Source organism: Bombina bombina, chromosome 5, assembly GCF_027579735.1.
Source record: "Bombina bombina isolate aBomBom1 chromosome 5, aBomBom1.pri, whole genome shotgun sequence".
Lineage (NCBI taxonomy): Eukaryota > Metazoa > Chordata > Amphibia > Anura > Bombinatoridae > Bombina > Bombina bombina.
Window position 1 is genome coordinate 835652024 of NC_069503.1, and position 20679 is coordinate 835672702.

The window sequence follows — 20679 nt, forward strand, 5'->3', positions numbered from 1 at the left end:
CTACAAAATTAACATGACCTGATAGTGCACTGCATGTAGAGATTAGTATGGAGCCATGTAAAAGGACTTAGATAATGAAGTATAGTTACACACATGTTAAGGGAAGAAAAAATAGTACTAACATATACATAAACATACAAACACCATGCCTATGCATATATACGTGTGCATAAAATACAATAGATATACATTGAAGTTTTATGTGTCTATACCCATGCGGGGAGAGAGATATTAATAACAACAATAGAAAAATCAGAGGTGCAGGCCAGAACTTCACTTATACTAGTAAAAACAATAAGATTCATCTATGTAGTTGCCCATCCTGTTATACAGGAATCAGTTTTTATGTTTTATAGCTGTAATAGGTCACCTCTTTATGTTTACTTCAGAACTAAGCAGTGGCCACCAGAAAATATGTATACAACTATATGCAAGGCTGGCTTTAGTATGTGCTGCCAATAGTTAGAGAAATGTACTAGGATATCCAGTGTTATATGGTCATAAAGACTATTATAAAATAAGAGAAGAGGAACATAGCACCTATTATAAATGAAAACATAGAAATGAACATCAGTGCAGGGACAGATGAGTACAAGATCTGAGAGTAGCGTTTTAGTAGTAGGCCTACATCATGAATCTCACAGGAGTCAGTCATATGGCCAGGTAGTAGTACCCAGGAGCAAACAGCGGGCTTGTAGAAGGGACTACCATTTGAAGTTAAGTGGGGCTAGCGAAGCACTAAAAAACAAAAACTCTACAAACTGCATGTATAGTGCTTTCATCTGGCTTAGGAAAAGTGAACAGAAGATGCGTGGCGTCCCCTCGTATATACTTCAGAAGTCCGGTCATTACAGAAATGACAGATTTGTCAGGGAGAGACCTGAACAATAGGGAGCATAAACAGGCTAACCGACTCCAGTTTGTAGGGCAACAGGCAACTCTTTAGCAGCTAGAATTTAGTCTCAATTAGATATAGCAATTCGTCCCAAATCAAAAGGAGCAGAAATCAGGGGCATCCAGAACAGTCCAACTCACAATACGTAACCCTTGGGAAATCAAAGGGTCATCCAGTCAAGCCCGCAAGTCAGTCCAGTGTCACTATACACCTCAGCCGATACCTTCTCTCATACATGCAAACACAGTGGCGCAACAGAGAAGTCGGCAGTCAGGGCCATAAACATAGCAATATCCGCTGGAGCAGACGCACATCTGGACTTCATCCACCTGCGGGAAGGAGCGGAGATGAGTAAGACAGTCTGTTGTTATCCTAGGTGTGGTACCGGCTCCCACATCAGGGAGCACTGAAAGCCCAGCTGGCAGTAAGAGACCTACTACGTCAGGTAGGTAACCATGAGGTAACCATGCTACAGTGCTCCGGATCTAGGAGTGCCTGGGGCTTTGCAAATTCCGTGTAGTCGGCTTTGCGCTGCCGGGACCCGCCCAGAACGGGAACCTCACAGCTCAGTCCCATATCAGGTAAAATAAGGGTCATATCAGGCATAGGAAGCTTCCCAGTCAAAGGTAAATGGTTGTCAGCTAAACCTTTACCAGCTAAATCGTGTGCAGCAGGCTTCAGAAGCGCTGTGAGCTCAGCGAAATTCTCCTCCATCCGCCATTTTAGATTAGCGAGCAGGGACTGTACCGCAGTGTAGGCGTTTTCTTCAACAGTTATTAATGTCATTTCTGGCTGTTAAGCTCAAATCCTTGTTCCGTTCCTAAAGTGGGCTTATGGAAGACCTTGTTATGTAGTTTAGGCTGTATAGGAGTTAGCAATAAATCCTTTATAATAGTATTAGGAGCCGGAGATCTTGCTGTATGCGGCCAGTCTGCTTGGTAGTTGGCTCCGCCCCCCCCATATTTACACTTTTTTGAGTCACCAGCTCTTATTAAGTATGTGCAAGAATTCATTGTATATATGTATATGCATTTGTGATTGGCTGATGGCTGTCACATGATACAGGGAGATTGGAAATAGACATAACTTTGAAATGTGTCAGAAAAAATCTACTACTCATTTAAAGTTCACACTAAGTACTATTGCATTGTCTTTTTATCATGGATTTGTTGATTATCCAAATCTACTGTATTTACTGGTGGAACTCATTTAGAATGGCATCATCTTTGAAAAAGCATATAGACAAGTTATGAATTATCTTTTCTTTATAGTAATTAAAGTAAACATTTTTGTTAATTTGTGGTGATTTTCATTAAATGAGTTAGCCTTTCTAGTTGATTTCTGTATGTCTTATCAACTGAGCGTGCCCTCCCAATATTATCTATGGAGTCAGTGATATGAAACCTGATTGGCTGAACCAACCACCTGCATTTTCATGGAATTTTTTTTTAAAAAAAGGCTCAGCTTTGAATTCGGGTGGCAAAGTCAAAGCACCAGAGACAAAGAGGTTATTCTATTGGTCAATGAGTTACATATCATAATTTTTTTTTTATTATTTCAAAGTTGCTGCAACCTTAACAAAAAAATCCTATCTCGTGATTGGCGCATGCATGTGTATGCCATTCCTGATGATTTTACTAGCCATGTCTTGTTCAGCTGTGGCAATGTACCACGCCATTTATTCAACCCCTCTGTAGATTTTAAACCCATAACTAGAAAAGTACATTACTTTAATGACAAAAAAAACTACCCTATAATATCCCTTTAGTCAGTATTGCCTACTTCATTTTCTAGGTATTTCAGCAGCAATCTTATCTGCTTGTTGCTGTATTTTTTGTTAATGTCTCTATATTGTTTTGTGCAGCTGTGAATATTTCAGCGATAGGATAGCAGAGCACAGGGTGGCTAGCTGAAATTAAGTGTAATCACTTGTATCCGACCTCACTCTGGGATGGCTCATACTGTTATCTAAATCCCTGTTTCTGTGCTCTAGGCCTCAGATCTGCCCCTTCAGGCAAGCTTTTAAGCTATCTATGAACGTCATCACAATGACTGAGTCATCCTTTCAAGCAGTGACATTCATGCAGTAGGGTTGTTTGATGAACTTGTTTAAATGACGCAGCTTGGCACTTTGACTGAATTGTAAATTTGGTGACTCAGTGGCTAAATGGGGTAAAAACTGCAATAGCAGCTGCAGTCTTCCCAGGTGTGCCGAACAGAAAAAAAAGGAAAATTATATCCATCGATTTTCAACAACTAAATGTTTCAAATTAAATAGTAGTTATAGTACCTGTTCTCAGAGTACATAGTGTACATAGTAGCTGTTCTCAAACCTTAGCCCAGTAGGTTGTGTTGATTTTTAGCTAGTCTGATGTTCCTCTCTCAGTAAACCAGATGCAAGTGTATTTTTGTTTTCTTTTTGTGTGTAATTAATAAACTTGACAAACCTACTGTCCGGCCTGGTCTGTAGTTTCCTATGAAAACAAACCTTATTGGGAATTGCCAAGTACAAGTGTGCTGTGGGAAGGCTGAAATCAGCCTCATTAGCAAATCTAATTGCATTCATCTGAGTGCTATTGGTGATAAGTGTTTCTGACAGGGTTGTGATTGGTTAGCAAGGGATCTTTTGTTCTAGGGGACAGTGAAATGGAAAGCACATAAAAATATTTTGGCTTGACAGAACAAAGCTGCATTATTTCTTACATTTTTCTCAGATATGAAGCTGCATTTTATGTTTCTTTAAAGGGACACTAAACCCAGTATTTTTCTTTCATGATTCAGATAGAGCATGCAATTTTAAGCAACTTTCTCATTTACTCCTATTAATTTTTCTTCGTTCTCTTGCTATCTTTATTTAAAAAGCAGGAATGTGATGCATAGGAGCCGGCCCATTTTTGGTTGAGAACCTGGGTTATGCTTGCTTATTGGTAGAAAAATGTAAGCCTCTAATAAGAAAGCGCTAGCCATGGTGCTGAACCTAAAATGGGCTGGCTGCTAAGATTTACATTCCTACTTTTAAAATAAAGATAGCAAGAGAATGAAGAAAATTTTAATAATAGGAGTAAATTAGAAAGTTGATTAAAATTTCATGCTCTATCTGAATCATGAAAGAAAAAAAAATGGGTTTAGTGTCCCTTTAACAAACTCTTAGTTCTATGTTTTTTCACCAAATAGTTCAGTTTTCTAAAAATGTAACTGGTGTCAGAGGTTGTAAGTGTTGATTGCCTTTATGATGGCTTGTGTGATGTATTAAAGGGACATAACACTGCAATAAGAAAAATATTCTAATTCAATCTGTTTAACTTCTGAGAGGGGTTAAAGGGATACTATACCCATTTTTTTTCTTCTTTCATGATTGAGATAGAGATTGCAATTTTTAACAACTTTCTAATTTACTCCTATTAGCATTTTTTTCTTCGTTCTCTTGTTATCTTTATTTAAAAAGCAGGAATGTAAAGCTTAGGAGCCAGACCATTTTTGGTTCAGAACCTAGGTACACTTGCTTATTGGTGGCTAAATGTAGCCACCAATAAGCAAGCACTATCCAGGGTGCTGAACCTAAAATGGGCCCGCTCCTAAGCTTAACATCCCTGCTTTTTATTTAAAGATAGCAAGAGAACAAAGAAAAAATTATAATAGGTGTAAATTAGGAAGTTGCTTAAAATTGCATGCTCTATCCGAATCATGAACAAAAAATGTTTAGTATCCCTTTAAACACCTTGTTAAAAGGACATTGAACTCTGTTTAATTCCCCATATAATGTTTATGCACAATAAAAAAAAATGTAATGGTTCCTCCAGAGCAGCTTGAGAGCATTCGATATTGAATAGTGCATAACAAGATGGCTGTTGAAATGATTTAAAAGCAATTATTTGGCATGCAGATTCTTTGCAATGCTGTGAATAATTTCTGATGCATAAATAAAAATAATTGACTTTAATGACCTTGTAAAGCCACCCGCCACCTCCCAACTGTCCCTATTTCATAGGGACTGTCCCTAAATCTGAGCTCTATCTCTCTGAGGCAGCCATATGTCCTGATTTGCAGAATTTCTTTTAACCTCTGGCCACATACTGCCCAGACATGCCCACTAACAACCAATCATGCCCACCAACCGCCTAGATATGCACATAATCTCACCCACTATCCACCTTTAACCCTGTCCCGTCCTATACGCCATGTGTACGAAACAGTGACTCCCCCTTACTTCCTGAGTCCCTGGGTGACGCCCCCTCAACAAATGTTGGGAGGTATGAGCTTAGGAGAAGGACCAATACTGAGCTGAACAGAGAGGGGGAATTGGTGGCTTTGCACATTAGCTGTCCCTGATTGGCAGAGCAGCAGTGTTCATCTCCGGACCAGTGGTTTATTTCTGGTCTGGACATAACTTTAAATACCTGTTCACCCCCTTTTAGTGCAATAATGATATATTAGGGTAAGTTCTTATTGCAGCAGCATGTCCATTTAAAGGGACATGAAATGCTAATGTGAGATGCAATGTAAAGTTTTTAACGTTATTCAAAGAAAAACCCAAATGCCATCATTTAGCAAATATTTGCCATTCCCTTGTATTCTTCCTATAAAATGTGAAGCATTTCCAAGCACACATTTTGACTCCTTATACAGTCCTATAGTTTATTTCTATCGGGATAGGTAGTTTTGGGAGCGCGCATCTCCTGTGCAAGCTCTATGTAAACCCTCAAACATCATTACAAACGTAATTGCCTACATCACAAGAATGTTTCTCCCAGGCTCTCAGTAATCTTACACACGCAGGTTTTTCGTAGTGGCATTATGTGCAGATCGCCTCGCCTTTCACTTTGTTTAATAAAAGTGCCTTTCCAGATGCGCTTGAGCTAAGAATTTATTCCTTTTGCGCATGCGAGTTTGGAAAAATAGTGTAAGGATCGAGAAATGGGACAAGTCATTAATATGCTAATTTAGGGAGAGGAGACGCATTATAATTGGCTACATTTTAAATAAGGAAGCATGGAGCAAAAAGTGGGCTGTCCTTCATGGATGAAGAGTCAGCACATGTTCATAATTTTACTGTAAAAGCTTCATTTTTAAAATATGGCAGGTGATTTTAGGATCCTATAAACACATACTATATGGTAGAACCGTTGAATTTATAACAATTAGACTTCTTTTCATGACCCTTAAAAGGGACAGTTAACACCTGGTGATTTTAATATAAAAAGTTTGGTTATCTATAGTAAAATAAATTTGCAAAATACTTTTCATTATTTAATTTCTTTTCTATCCTTTCCATGTCATTTAGCTCTACAAATTGTGCATTTAAGAAAACATAAATGGAAATGTACACCTCAGACGTCTCAAGGCTAACCATGCTACAAATCCTTATCCTAATTTGCTTTAAAAAAATAATTGCAAAACAATGCACTTTATACTAACTAATGACCCTGACTAGCCTTGTTGTCTCCAGACTCGAGCCCACGTTGGCTCCTCCAAAAAAAAAATGTACTGAAATTGAGTTGTTTACTGTGCCTTTAATTGTGCTTTTTGTATGCCTTCATTGAAAGGCAAATACTTTTTTTTACAGTTTTCATAAATATTAATTTTTAAACGCTATCAATTTTTTTTTTTACTGCAAGAGTTTTGTGAAATTTAACAGAGTTGGAAGACCCCTGCAATAATGGTACAGCAAAGCATGAATCATGTTTTTGTATGAAGAAAATAATCCACCCAAAAGGGATCTTAAATCCCTTGAAGGACTGTGTTGCCAGGTCAAGATTCTGTATTTTTGTTTGGCTTCGCCTAGTGACATCAAGACAGATGTTTTTAATTTTTGCAGTTTTCTTTGCAGTTTTAATGTAACATTAGGGGTTTATAGAGTGGAGATGGAGCTCATTCTCAGACAACTGTTTTTTACGCAAATACAAAATAACTCATTAATCATAGCTTTAATATTTATCCTTATCTGAAATCCACGTGCAGGGCAACTTATGCTTGCATAAAATTTGTAAACTCAGCCAGCGCATTAGACATAGACTTTCAGTGTATATAATTTGATCCATAATCTGTCTGTAAAAAGCTTGTTTGTACTAAAATGTAAAAGCTATTAAAATGGCTATACATATTTAGTAAACTGGGAACCTGTGGAGCAGGTTGCCCATAGTTTGTAAGTCTGCTATACAGGAGCATTTTACTCTTCAAGGGTTCATGAGCTGTATTTTTCCTTTTTAATTCTAGAAATGTTAAAATCCAAGCCAGCAGGTTCACTCAGAGTTACAAATTTTAAGAAATAAATATCAATTCATTTGTGACAAGTACTAAAACAGGTGTTTCAAGGAGAAAATGAGACACATGTTTATTTTATCTTATCTGCTAGTATCCAGACCATGGAATGGAGAGCAGATCGTACATATAAGTGAATATATGTGTGTGTGTGTTTTAAATATACACAGTAGAGACATAGGGGCCGACTAATCAAGGGCTGAATGGCCCCTGATGCCCCTGTTTCTGCGCGAGCCTTCAGGCTCGCCGGAAACAGCAGTTATGGAGCAGCGGTCTTAAGACCGCTGATCCTTAACTGGTCCGCTGCCTCTGAGGCTGCGGACATCAATCCGCCGGTCGTGTATGATCAGGTTGATTGACACCCTCTGCAGGGGGCAGCATTGCACAAGCAGTTCACCAGAATTGCTTGTGCAATGTTAAATGCCGACAGCATATGCTGTCGGCATTCAGCGATATCTTGCGGACATGATAACCCAAAATGTTTCGATCATGATTCAGATAGAGTATACGTTTAAAAAAAAGTTTTCCATTTACTTGTATTATAAAATGTTGCTTCTTTCTCTTGTTATTCTTTGTTGAAGAGCATACCTAGGTGTGTCTGACGCACTTTAGGGAAAACTGCTGCCATCTAGTGTTCTTGCAGATAATCTATTATTATTAACTACATTATTGCAAAAATGCTGCTCTGTAGTGCTCCAGACACGTTAACACACCTGAGACTAGCTAACTGATTTTAATCAAAGGATACCAAAACGAGCCTTTTCTGTTTTTTTTTTTGTTGTTTTTTTTTATTTTTTTCTTATTATCAAATAACATATTAGGAAAAACAGAATTCCACATGTAATTTGTTTGTATTTATGCCACTTTAATCACACTTCTATGTATTAAAGGGATAGTGAAGTCAAAATTAAACTTTCAGGATTTTTATAGTGCATGGGATTTTAAACGACTCTCCAACTTACTTCTGTTAGCTAATATGCTTTATTTGTGCATTTTCCAAATTTTTAAATTGTTTGTGTGATTCAATAATAAAAAAAAAATTCTGCATACACCCTTTTGCATTACATATGTATATATCATATGTCATATAGTATCTGCATACCTGGACCCAGACTATAAATGAAATTCATTAATGCCTAATCAATATGAATCAGACACTGAAGACTTTACTGGAACTAAAGAATTTAGCTACATGGCAAAGTGTGCGCAAAAGGCTTCATCGTGTAGAATGATTTAGTGAATTAATACATCTAGGTTAGGCTAAAATCCCTTAGCATGAACATACATTAAAGAGACAGTCAACACCAGAATTGTTGTTGTTTAAAAAGAAAGATAATCCCTTTATTACCCATTCCCCAGTTTTGCATATCCAACACAGTTATAGTAATATACTTTTTACCTCTGTAATTATCTTGTATCTAAGCTTCTGCTGACTGCCCCCTTATTTCAGTTCTTTTGACAGACATGCAGTTTAGCCAATCAGTGCTCACTCCTAGGTCACTTTACGTTCATGAGCTCAATGTTATCTCTATGAAACATGTGAACTAATGCCCTCTAGTGGTCAAAATGTATTCAGATTAGAGGCAGTCTTCAAGGTCTAAGAAATTAGCATATGAACCTCCTAGTTTTAGCTTTCAACTAAGAATACAAGAGAACAAAGCAAAATTGGTGATACAAGTAAATTGGTAAATTGTTTAAAATTGCATGCCCTATTTAAATCATGAAAGATTTTTTTGGACTTGACTGTCCCTTTAATTGAAAAGGTTTTTTTTCTACAATAATGTATAAAAATTTATTGTAAGCACATGAATATTTTTAAATGTATTAAATACTCAAGCTTAGTTTTCCATTTAATTTATATTTTTACTGATTTTGAATGTTTGATTTCCATTTTTGCACATTTCTTTACAGGTATAATGGGGTGTATTAAAAGCAAAGAAGACAAAGGACCTTCTATAAAATACAGACCTGAGGCCAAACCTGACCCTTTGAGTTCCAACCCCAGCCAATATGGAAATGACCCAACACAAGCCACACAGTCACCTGCAGCTAAAGGAACATCAACTAATTTTAACAGTCATTCGATGACTCCTTTTGGAGGCTCATCAGGGATGACACCTTTTGGGGGAGCTTCATCTTTATTTTCACCTGTGCCTGTACCATACCCAGGAGTCATAACAGGTATGTTGTGACTGTGTGTTTCTAAGAATTTAACTTCTAGTTTTTAATTTTGTGGACCAATCTATACATATGGGTATACAGTCAGCCTTCAGTCCCCAAAAATAACACAAAAAAATGTGTGACTGCTTCTCAATATATTTGTGAGATCCTAAAGTTTTAATAATTTTATAAACCCTGATATTTACATATTTGTACTTATAAATGTGTGTGTGTGTGTGTATTTGTGTATAGACGTGTGTGTGTGTATATATATATATATATATATATATATTATTAAGGACCATGTAGGTCCGAAACGTCGCTTTTATGGTTGTTATACCCAAATGAAGAAAATTTTTCACCTGTAAAGAAGAATTTTGTACTGTGGTGCTGTTACCTTTTTTCATACATGGACTGTATACATTGGAGTTTGGCTGATACTCCTTGGTGACGTGCACACAGACTGAAAACTAAGTACAACTTATGGTGCTAGACTCCAACTATTTACCTTTTATATATATTTATTTATATATATATATATATATATATATATGTATATGTGTGTGTGTGTGTGTGTGTGTATGTATATATATATGTATATATATATATATATATATATATATATATATATATATATATATATATATATATATATATATATATATATATAGGTCCACACGCCATCACGTGTGGGAATATTCCCCTTCTGACTATTAGGAGGAGGCAAAAGACACCCCAACACACCAGAGCTTTATATCCCTCCCACATCCCATGATCCTCAGTCATAGATATAGCCAAACAGAGGAGGGGAAAAAAAGAAAAGCAGAAGAGCTAAAGCGGGGCAAAGAAGTGCAAACAAGTACTGCCGCTTGTCAGGTAAGCATACATGTTGTTTTCTTTCCTCAGATGGTGAGTGTCTTCGAGCAATTGTGTGTGAATCAGTACCCAAGCCACTGAGTCAATGAATCCACAGTAAAGGCAGGACGTTAATATTCAGGCACGCAGAACTTTCCTGCCAAAGGCAGCATCAAAAGAAGCATACACATCAAAGTGATAAAACTTAGAACAAGTGTGCAAAGAAGACCAAGTAGCTGCTGTACATATCTGCACCCCACCAGAGCCTGGTCTTGTATGGTGGCTGCACCTTCATGCGGTTTTGGAAGCTGGGGTAGACTTCTTGGACAGTTTATTTTTGGACCAAGAAGAGTTAGACTTTCAGGAGGATTTGGAATAACTAGAACTCTGAGTAGAGGAGGCATTTTTCTGGGATTGTCAAAAGGTGCAAAACACCCTGCAGTTCTAGGCTTACCCTTAGACTTCTTATCCTGGTGCAAAAAGCTCCCTTACCCCCTGTGACTGTGGCAATAATAGGATCCAGTCCCAGACCCTTGAAGGTATGGGAAAACATTCTGTGCTTGGAAAATGTATCAGCAGACCAATTCTCAATCCATAAAGCTCGCCTGGCTAAAACAGCTAATGCAGAATTCTTGGCATTGATGTGAATCATTTCCACTTCTGCATCACAAATAAAGGAATTTTCTGTCCTTAGATTAATTTGATCCTGAATCTCGTTTCTAGGAAAACCACTCTGATATAAGTTCTGAGAGATTGTCACACCACACAGGCTTCACTGATTGCAGGCCCAAAGATAAAACCTTCAAGTTTTCAATCTAAATGATCCTTAAGAGTTATCCTCCAAAGGAATAGTAGTATGTCTGGACAAAGTGGAAATATCTGCATTTACCTTAGGGAACAGTCTCCCACATCTCTGTTTTAACAGAAGGGAGAGGAAACATAGAGTTAAATTTGGAAGATCAAACAAATGAATATCTGGCTTCTGCCATTCCTTAGTAATAATTTCCGAAACTGAATCAATCACGGGAAAAGAGGAAGACTTATTTGGAGCTGCTTTAAAATATGTATCGGTCCTCTTAACGGGTTGCTTGACTGTAGCAGGACTTTCCTCTACCTCTAAAGCAATTAAAACTTCTGACAATAGTGCATGAATATGCTCAAGTCTGAAATTAAAGGACACATTCCCTGCCACAGCAGCAGGGTTCTGGGACTCAGAGAGACTATCCTCAGAAAAAGAGTCAGAAACGCAGCTATCATAAATGGGTAACTTAAACCTAAAGGAAGTCCCTGAAGAGCTAAAGGCCAAAGAACGACCATCTTCAAATCCTTGCAAACGTCTGCACTTATCAGCAAGTTAAAATCTCACTAATATCAGAGTGAATATAATCATGACATTTTAGAGAAAGTTCAGATGAACACTCCTGGGAGCAACTTTGATAACACAAGGCAGAACATGCTGTGATCTGAGATATCATCGCAGAAAACGCACCATGTCTGCAGAAAGAACTGGACATATGCAGGAACTGTTAGTGCTTTTACTTTGCAGTGTTGCGCTACAGCAGACTGTTCTCTTTTAAACAGCGCTGTACTCTTGCGGTACTGTGCAAGTTTTCCTTAACACAGTGCAGCCAGAGAGCTATGCTTAGTTTAAAGAGAACAGTAAAATATAGAGCAGCGTTGCAAAATTGCAGTGTGTTAATTGATGACTGGCTTGCAGAAATGTTTTTCACTCTGCCTCTAGCCTTTCCCGGTCTGCAAAGCTGTAACTCCTGAATGCTCTTGTGAGCGATTTTCACTTTTTTTATCACTACATTTTTAACTTAGACCGAGAGCAAAGGAAACAAATTTATTCGAGAGACATTTTAAAAACTTAACAGCATTTCTTTTTTTTTCTCTGCAGCTAATTTGCAATGCACTTTTAAACAGCTTCAGTATATTCTAAAATTTTAAAAATGAAGTCACACGCGTGTGTGTGTATGTGTGTATATATAGTCGTATGGAAAAGTTTAGGCACCCCTGACAATTTCAATGATTTTCATTTATAAATAATGGGCTGTTTGGATCAGCAATTTCATTTTGATCTATCAAAAAACTGAAGGGCACAGTAATATTTCAGTAGTGAAATGAGGTTTATTGGATTAACAGAAAATGTGCAATATGCATCAAGAAGAAATTAGACAGGTGCATACATTTGGGCACCCCAATAGAAATATGGCATCAATATTTAGTAGAGCCTCCTTTAGCAGAAATAACAGCCTCTAGACGCTTCCTATAGCCTGTAATGAGTGTGTGGATTATGGATAAAGGTATTTTGGACCATTTATCCAAAAAAGGTTTGATGGTTGCTGAGCATAGACAGCCCACTTCAAATCAATCCACATATTTTCAATTATATTCGGGTCTGGGGACTGGGATGGCCATTCCAGAATATTGTACTTGTTCCACTGCATACATGCCAGAGTAGATTTTGAGCAGTGTTTTGGGTCGTTGTCTTTTTGAAATATCCAACTCCGGCGTAACTTCAACTTTGTGACTAATTTCTCAACATTATTCTCAAGTATCTGCTGATATTGAGTGGAATCCATGCGACCCTCAACTTTAACAATATTCCCAGTACCGGCACTGGCCACACAGCATGATGGAACATCCACCAAATTTCACTGTGGCTAGCAAGTGTTTGTCTTGGAATGCTGTGTTCTTTTGCTGCCATGCATAATGCCCCTTGTTATGACCAAATAACTCAATCTTTGTTTCATCAGTCCACAGCACCTTCTACCAAAATAAAGCTGGCTTGTCCAAATGTGTGTTTGCATACCTCAAGCGACTCTGTTTGTACTGTGTGTGCAGAAAAGGCTTCTTCCGTATCACTCTCCAATACGCTGAATTACTGAACGATGCACAGTGATACCATCTGCAGCAAGATGATGTTGTAGGTCTTTGGAGGTGGTCTGTGGGCTGTTTTTGACCGTTCTCACCATCCTTTGCCTTTGCCTCTCCAATATTTTATTTCTGGCCTTAACAAAAACTGTGCCTGTGGTCTTACATTTCCTCACTGTTCCTCACAGTGGACACTGATGGCTTAAATCTCTTCGATAGCTTTTTGTAGCCTTCCCCTAAACCATAATGTTGAACAATCTTTGTTTTCAGGTTATTTGAGAGTTGTTTTGAGGCCCCCATGTTGCCACTCTTCAGAGAAGAGTCAAAGAGAACAACTTGCAATTGGCCACCTTAAATACCTTTTCTCATGATTGGATGCACCTGTCTATGAAGTTCAAGGCTTAATGGGCTCACCAAACCAATTGTGTGTTCCAATTAATCAGTGCTATGTAGTTACAGGTATTCAAATCAACAAAATGACAAGCGTGCCCAAATGTATGCATCTGTCTAATTTCGTTTGGATGCATATTGCACATTTTCTGTTAATCCAATAAACCTCATTTCACTAATGAAATATTACTGTGTCCTTCAGTTATTTGATAGATCAAAATGAAATATATATATATATATATAATATTATTATTATTATTAATTTATTTATTTATTTATTTTTCTTAAACGGGGAGTGTCCACAGCTGCAATTATTACTTTTGGGAATTCAGAACCTGGCCACCAGGAGGAGGCAAAGACACCCCAGCCAAAGGCTTAAATACCTTCCCCACTTCCCTCTTTCCCCAGTCATTCTTTGCCTTTTGTCACAGGAGGTTGGCAGAGAAGTGTCGGAAGATTAAAGATAGTCTCTTATGGAGGGTAGTACTCTTCGGAATGGCACTGGAGTTTTAAGTAGTCCTGTCAGCCCCTCAGTGAGAGCTTGGATGAAAGTTAGTCTTTCTGCGAAACCATCCCGACTCATATTAACAGCTCCTTAGCAATCAGCATTGACAAGTTTTGCAGCCTGTTTTGTTTGCTCAAGTCCATGTCAGAAGCGAGGCTACTATCTGTCACACTTGAAGGGCCGTGTTCCTGTTTCACAGTGTAGATTCCGGTAAGATTGTTTCATTTTATTTAAGATGTGTAAAGTAAAACGAAGAAGTCAGGGTCTCAGTGGGACTCCTTTATCTTATGGAATCGAGGATTAATATCTCCTGAGGGGGGCTTATTGAACAGGGGCACTTTAATCATGTTTATGTGATTCTGTCTGCTAATGTGTAGTGATATTTGGGCTTGTGGCTATATCGGAACATAGCAGCCATTTTTGTCAGGCTGTGCAGTCCTTGTGGCTTTGGCGCGTTTTTAGTTGGCCTGCACGGTTTACCTTGTGACCGGGTGTGGTCACGTTTCTAGTCACCATTTCCGTATTCCTGACCGTGTGGAGACGGAGAGAAGTCTGTTTCGCTAGTTGTCTGGGTCATAGGAGGTGGTGAGTGCCCCAGCCATTGGAGGTGTAAGGTGCTGTTTTATTTTTTCTTCCTATCCATAATTTATATCCTAGTTTTGGAGGACTCTGATTATTTTGGAGATGGATGTCTCTGATTCAGTTTCTACTTCTTGCGAATAGTATGAAATGGCCAGGATAATCCATGCCCATTAGTTATGTTCCGCATACCGCTTTAGAGTGCTATTTTCTCCCGATCCAGGGAACTTGGAGTCCGCCGAGCCATGGGCCCCATATCCCGTGTGGGGATACCCTAGAACCTTCTTTGGCTATGCAAGTAGGTGTCCCTAATGTTACCCCTTCTCCGGAAGGCAGCTTGTTTCCTCCAGAGGTTACGGCACGCTTCTACATGAACATTTCTTTGGCATTAGTGCATTTACATCTTCCAGGGAGGGAGACGTTAGTGAGATTCTGTCCGTGTTCAGTGATCCAGGGCTCGTCAGGCGAGGAATCGGCTGGATCAGATCAGCCCTCTGGTGAAGTGGTTGCCTCTGAGGCTTCAGGAGCCCAATCCTGGGGGTCGTCAGTCCCCCCTGGCAGAGGTAAGTCTTGCCTTTCATTATAGACTGGCACGCCTTTGTGTCCTGCTGCGGCATGTTTTTTCAGTGTTGCCATTTTTCTTGGGCGTTCACTTGATCCGGTTAGGATGTACTTGTTTTTTTTTTTTTTTTTGGAAGCTCATGTTTGTTATACTTCCCCGTTGGGAAACATTTTTCCTCTGGAATTCGATACTAGCGATTTTGTTGTCGCTTAGACATTTCTGTGGAAGTTGTATGTTAAGATGTTATTTGTATAGTCTTAAGTTTTATTGATCCCTTCTAGGGTTTCAACATTTCTGTGACCCGGTTCAGTTCTGGAATGCCCTATGTAGCAGGCTGGTCCTGGTTGGGCACTGGCTTCTGTTCCTTAAGGGCCTGGTTGACCTGGTTGGGTGGTGAGTTTTCTCTCAGATGAGAGGTTTATTATGCTTGCGTTCCTCCTTCAGCATGATATTTTCCCTGTGAATAGGGATTACCAGGGAGAGGAACTCCATGAGAGTTTAATTATTTCTTTTAAGACTCTGGCCTTGACGGGACTAAGAGAGGAGGCCTTTTCGTTATGACGTCAGGCTGGTTCTCTTCTTTTTGGGTGGGGCATCAAGGGGTTTGTACAGTCCTCTTGGTCCTGTTCCTGTTTGTTGGGCCTGATCAGATCCTGCTAAGAAGCACTCCGAAGGTCTTTGACCTCGGAGCTAGTTCTCTCCATTTCCATTTGGACCGGAGCTTTAGACGTCTCCTTAATTTGGAGTATCAGGTTGGAGGGGGGTTTATCCCTCCTATGGTATTGCCTTAATTAGTCTACTCTTTTTGATTTCTTGACCTTGGTACCTCTTCCATAAGGAGCGAGGTGTTTTAGACTTCCTTCTTTCTCTTGTGGGGGATGGTTGGTTGGTCATCGGTTTTGGAGGATTGGGCACTTTTGTCCGCCTTTCTTCCTCATACTGCTTCTCGTCTGCTCCCATGTTTTTTGGGACTATAGAGAATGCGTTGATCTCTTTGGTGGTCCGGGAGCTACCCTTTCTTCATTATATCAGTTGATATGTTAGTTTTGGCATATCGATGTTCATCATTGTGTTATCCCTTGGTCCTGGAGGGTTACCGGGAGGTGGACCCAGATGGATTGTTTCTGATTTTTGCAGCCTCTATTGTAGGGTGGTGCTTTTTATTGGCAGCTTCTTAGCTGTTGGTCTGGAGGGTATTGTCCCTCAAATTTTGGATGATTAGTGAACATCCAGTGCCCTAGGGCCTTTGGATTGGCTGTGCTTGCATCTTCTAGGGTTCTCCGTATGAGGTATTCCTATCGTTCCTCAGTCTGTGACCGGCTCCTTTTTCTGGGTGCTTTTTTGTGTGGTCTTGGCTAGGATATCTGGCCGGACCTCCTAGTTGAATCCCGAGTGATTCAGCCCTTAAGGTTGAGTCATCCGCTTGCTTCTTTGGTCAGAGACTTGAGAATGGCTTGATTCCTTGTTAGCTGTCTAGCAAGCGGGAGATTGATCTCTTATTCAGTCATTCCACTTTATAGGTGGGTTCGCTGGCTGTCTGTTTGGCTCCTAGACCGGCTGTTACAGCTGGAGGGTGCCCTTTCAGTCGGTTCTGGTTTTGCCGTCTGTTCGATGACATGCTCCGTACCTGTGGGTGGGTGAGCAGGTGTTTTTTTTTAAATTTCCCTCCCCTTAGGGAGAGCGGGATATACCATGGTGTCCGCCTAATTCTCGAAGGGGGGTTCCTCGACCTTGTGGTACAATCATGTTGAGGTGGATTCTGGTATTGTGTTCACACTGTTGTGTCAGTGTGTGGTCTCCCTTTGTCTGGGAGTTTATCTTCCTGTAGGGAAGGAAGATGGGTCTGCGTTCTGTAACCTGAAATCGTGCTATGTTCTGTTCCGGCTTGGTGGTTTTAGCATGCCAAGCTTGTTGCATATGGTCAGGGTTTGCTGACCCTTTGTTAGTGTTTAGTCCTCTTTTGAATAATATGGGGATTTATTTATTTCCTTATCTTCGGACATGCCATGCGTTTTTGGTGCTGGGCCTTTGTCTCGAGGAAGTAGCCCATGTAACCTAATGGTGGGTTTTTGAGGCTTTGCAACTTGAATTGTTGGTTGGAATCCAGCTGTGGGCTGGTTTTAAATTTTTCGGCCTGAGGCCTATGGATCAGTTGAGTTTGACCGTGTTCTTCTCCAGATCTTGTGATCTCTCTAGTGGCGGAGATTAGAGGAGTTTTTACTTGGCATGTTTTTTTCTGCTTCCCTGATTTTGTTAGGGAGTGAGTTCCTGCACTTCCGGAGGGTTCCCTCTGTGGGAGTCTCCTTGTGCAGTTTCTAACTTAATAGGCTAGTGTTCATGACTGATGTCTACTAGTCTTGTGTGGCAGAGTGGGAGCAAGGAGCTCCATTTGGAGCACGATAAGTGCTTATGCTGCTAATTGTTGGCAATTCTGCGGAATATCTGCTTATTCCGCGGTAGCTCTTTCATGAGTGCAGACTGCACTCTATGTGAGTTATGGGTTCTGCTCCATCTTCGGGGTTGTCTTTGGATTGAATCTTGGTCCTTTGGACTTTCTCCAGATTAGGGTAGGGATTTTTTTCCCTATCTTAATTCTGGTAGGTTGTTGGAGTTTATCTCTATTCATTTTTTTTTTTCTTGCTGCAACCGGCAGTTGCGGATGATTTTTGCTAGGGTTACTTTTTTTACCCTAGTTGCTGAGATTTTAGATCTCTTGTTGAATATTTCCTTTTCCCTTCTAGGAATATGTGGGATCGGTACGGCCTTGGAGCCGGCGGGACTTTGTGCTCAGTGGAATCTAGTACCTTTGAGCGTTTTTTATCTGGGCTTTGCTGAATTTAGCTCTTGGACAGTTACTTTGTCCTTTCAGTCCTTTTTTGTTCCGCTCGGTACAGCAGTTGTTGATGGTTTGGGTATTTTTCAGACTATGGTGCCGCCTTGTCTATCCGCCCTTTTTGCATTCAGTGCCCTCTATAGCTTGGGTATTGTCTTCCCAAAAGTAATGAATGCAGCTGTGGACTCTCCCTGTTTAAGAAGAAAAACTTAAATTTTGCTTACCTGATCATTTTCTTTTTTTCTGACGGGGAGAGTCCACAGCTCCCCTCCCACGTTCTTTTATGGGGGGCGGCCATGTTTTTTGTTTATTCTTCTGGCACCTTTTTTTCACCTGATAATTCTCCTACTGTTCCTTGTTTCCTTGGTAGAATGAATGTGGGATGAGGGAAGTGGGGGAGGTATTTAAGCCTTTGGCTGGGGTGTCTTTGTGTCCTCCTGGTGGCCAGGTTCTGAATTCCCCAAAGTAATGAATGCAGCTGTGGACAATCCCCATCAGAAGAAAAGAAAATTCTCTCTCTCTCTCTCTCTCTCTCTCTCTCTCTCTCTGTCTCTGTCTCTGTCTCTGTCTCTGTCTCATAAACACACATATATATTCACACTGAAGTAGGATAGGACCCGGTGTTGATCCGTTTGATCCCACAACAAAGAAAGCCAGCACCAGAGATTAATGTATCACCAATTAAATGCCAGATAAGCATAATGTTTCAGCCCCCACTGGAGCCTTGATCACATGCAGCAATTCACAAGAAAGAAGTCAGGCATAAAATATACATCCCATACAATCCCTTAAATACCCACACTCTGTGTGTGTCTTAGTGATATGCCAATTGTTTTGTTTTAATTGTATATATTTTCACTTGTTGGTATCAGATTGATACACATGAACACATTACCTACATTGCAACTAGTCTATATGTTGCGATGTGGTAGTGAAGCCTTAATGTAGTAAAAGTGTGTGGTTTTTAGGTTTCATAATAATGCTATATTGTATGTACTTTGTATTTCTATTGTGTTTCCACATGACCTACGTATGGTTGCTATGGTTATAATACACGCTCGCATTGAGTACATCATGTCGTCACATATGACTGAACAGTTGTGGTTTTGTGCTGCTACCTGAAGCTTTTGTGTATTAGTTACCATGGTGACCCGTGTTTGCGTGATGATGTCATCGCGCACGCATGCTCAGTTGCGATACGCAGCTCCTTGCTGTGAACGCTTGCAGTTCATGTTGATTATTATGCGCTACAGCGGTGTTAGATGGTTTAGCGTTTTGCGGTTCTGTGTTTTGAATCTGATTGGTGGGTGTGGGTATTTAAGGGATTGTATGGGATGTATATTTTATGCCTGACGTTTTTCTTGTGAATTGCTGCATGTGATCAAGGCTCCAGTGGGGGCTGAAACGTTATGCTTATCTGGCATTAAATTGGTGATACATTAATCTCTGGTGCTGGCTTTCTTTGTTGTGGGATCAAACGGATCAACACCGGGTCTCATCCTACTTCAGTGTGAATTTCTTTGCATGTCAACTGGCCGTGCACAGAGTGGTTGTAACAGTTGGTGAGTGCTGACCTTTTATGTACTGTTTTATATATATATATATATATATATATATATATATATATATATATATATATATATATATATATATATATATATATATTACTGCGCTTTTGTCAAATGTCAAAATACAGCAAAGAAAACCTAAAAGCAATGACAAACATACATAAAACCTATACATGGTGAGTCACTAGCCGCAACAGCCGGTGTCCTGGAGGAAATGCTGATCTCAGAGTGCTGTCATCATAGGTAAGAGACAGCCAATATTGAAGTCACAGTAGTGGCAAGGTGCAAGCCGCAAAATAAGCAGGAACCAATCCGCCAAATGATAAACACAAGGAGGAAACGGCTGCACAACGGGTCATTGAAAATATATCAAAATTTATTTGAACGGACCAAATGGCAGGTACATACCAAGGCAGACAGATGGAACAGAAAAGGGCAGACTGACGTGTTTCGCGCCCCCTAGTGGGGCTTAATCATAGACTTGCCCATACTTAAAACAAGCATAGAGCACAAATAAAAACACTGACTCAATGTGTGTGTGTGTGTGTATATATATATATGTGTGTGTGTGTGTATATATATATATGTGTGTGTATATATATATATATATATATATATATGTGTATATGTATATATATATATATATATATATATATATATATATATATATATATATATATATATATATATATATATATATATATATATATATATATTTATACTGGATATTTAAATAAAAAAAAAAAGAGTATTCCTAGCGGAATGAACAAAGAATGGGACATTAGCTATTTTTTATAAACCATTAGTTACTATTTTATGATTGGAGGTTAAAATCTGTGTAATGTAGTAGAGTATATAAGATGTTTCTTACATTTAGTGAACTGGATTAATTTATTGTTTAATTTTATTTGTGCAGATAGTGTACATGATTCAGACCTATATATATACAGTATATATATATATATATATATATATATATATATATATATATATATATATATATATATATATATTTTTATCTAAAAGTTTGGATTTCCTCCTCTGATTGGCATTTTTGCCATATCAATTGCCTTAATTGAAAACTTGCCAACATTTGTAAAGTGTACTCCATTGAAGTGCTGGGCTACTGTAGAATCTTTATTATAATTCGTCACATCGTTATAATGTTCACGAGCCCTAGTACCCATCTGCCTAGTA

At 39.2% G+C, this 20679-nt stretch overlaps 1 protein-coding gene across 1 annotated transcript in view; it reads left to right on the forward strand.

Moving 5' to 3' along the window:
* Positions 1 to 20679, forward strand: part of LOC128660877 (tyrosine-protein kinase Yes) — a 259946-nt gene that overhangs the window by 99968 nt on the left and 139299 nt on the right. Inside the window, exon 2 of the mRNA XM_053714959.1 lies at positions 9065 to 9334. Coding sequence (XP_053570934.1) covers positions 9070 to 9334 — 265 coding nt within the window. The 5' untranslated portion in view covers positions 9065 to 9069. The remainder of the gene's footprint in view (positions 1 to 9064; positions 9335 to 20679) is intronic.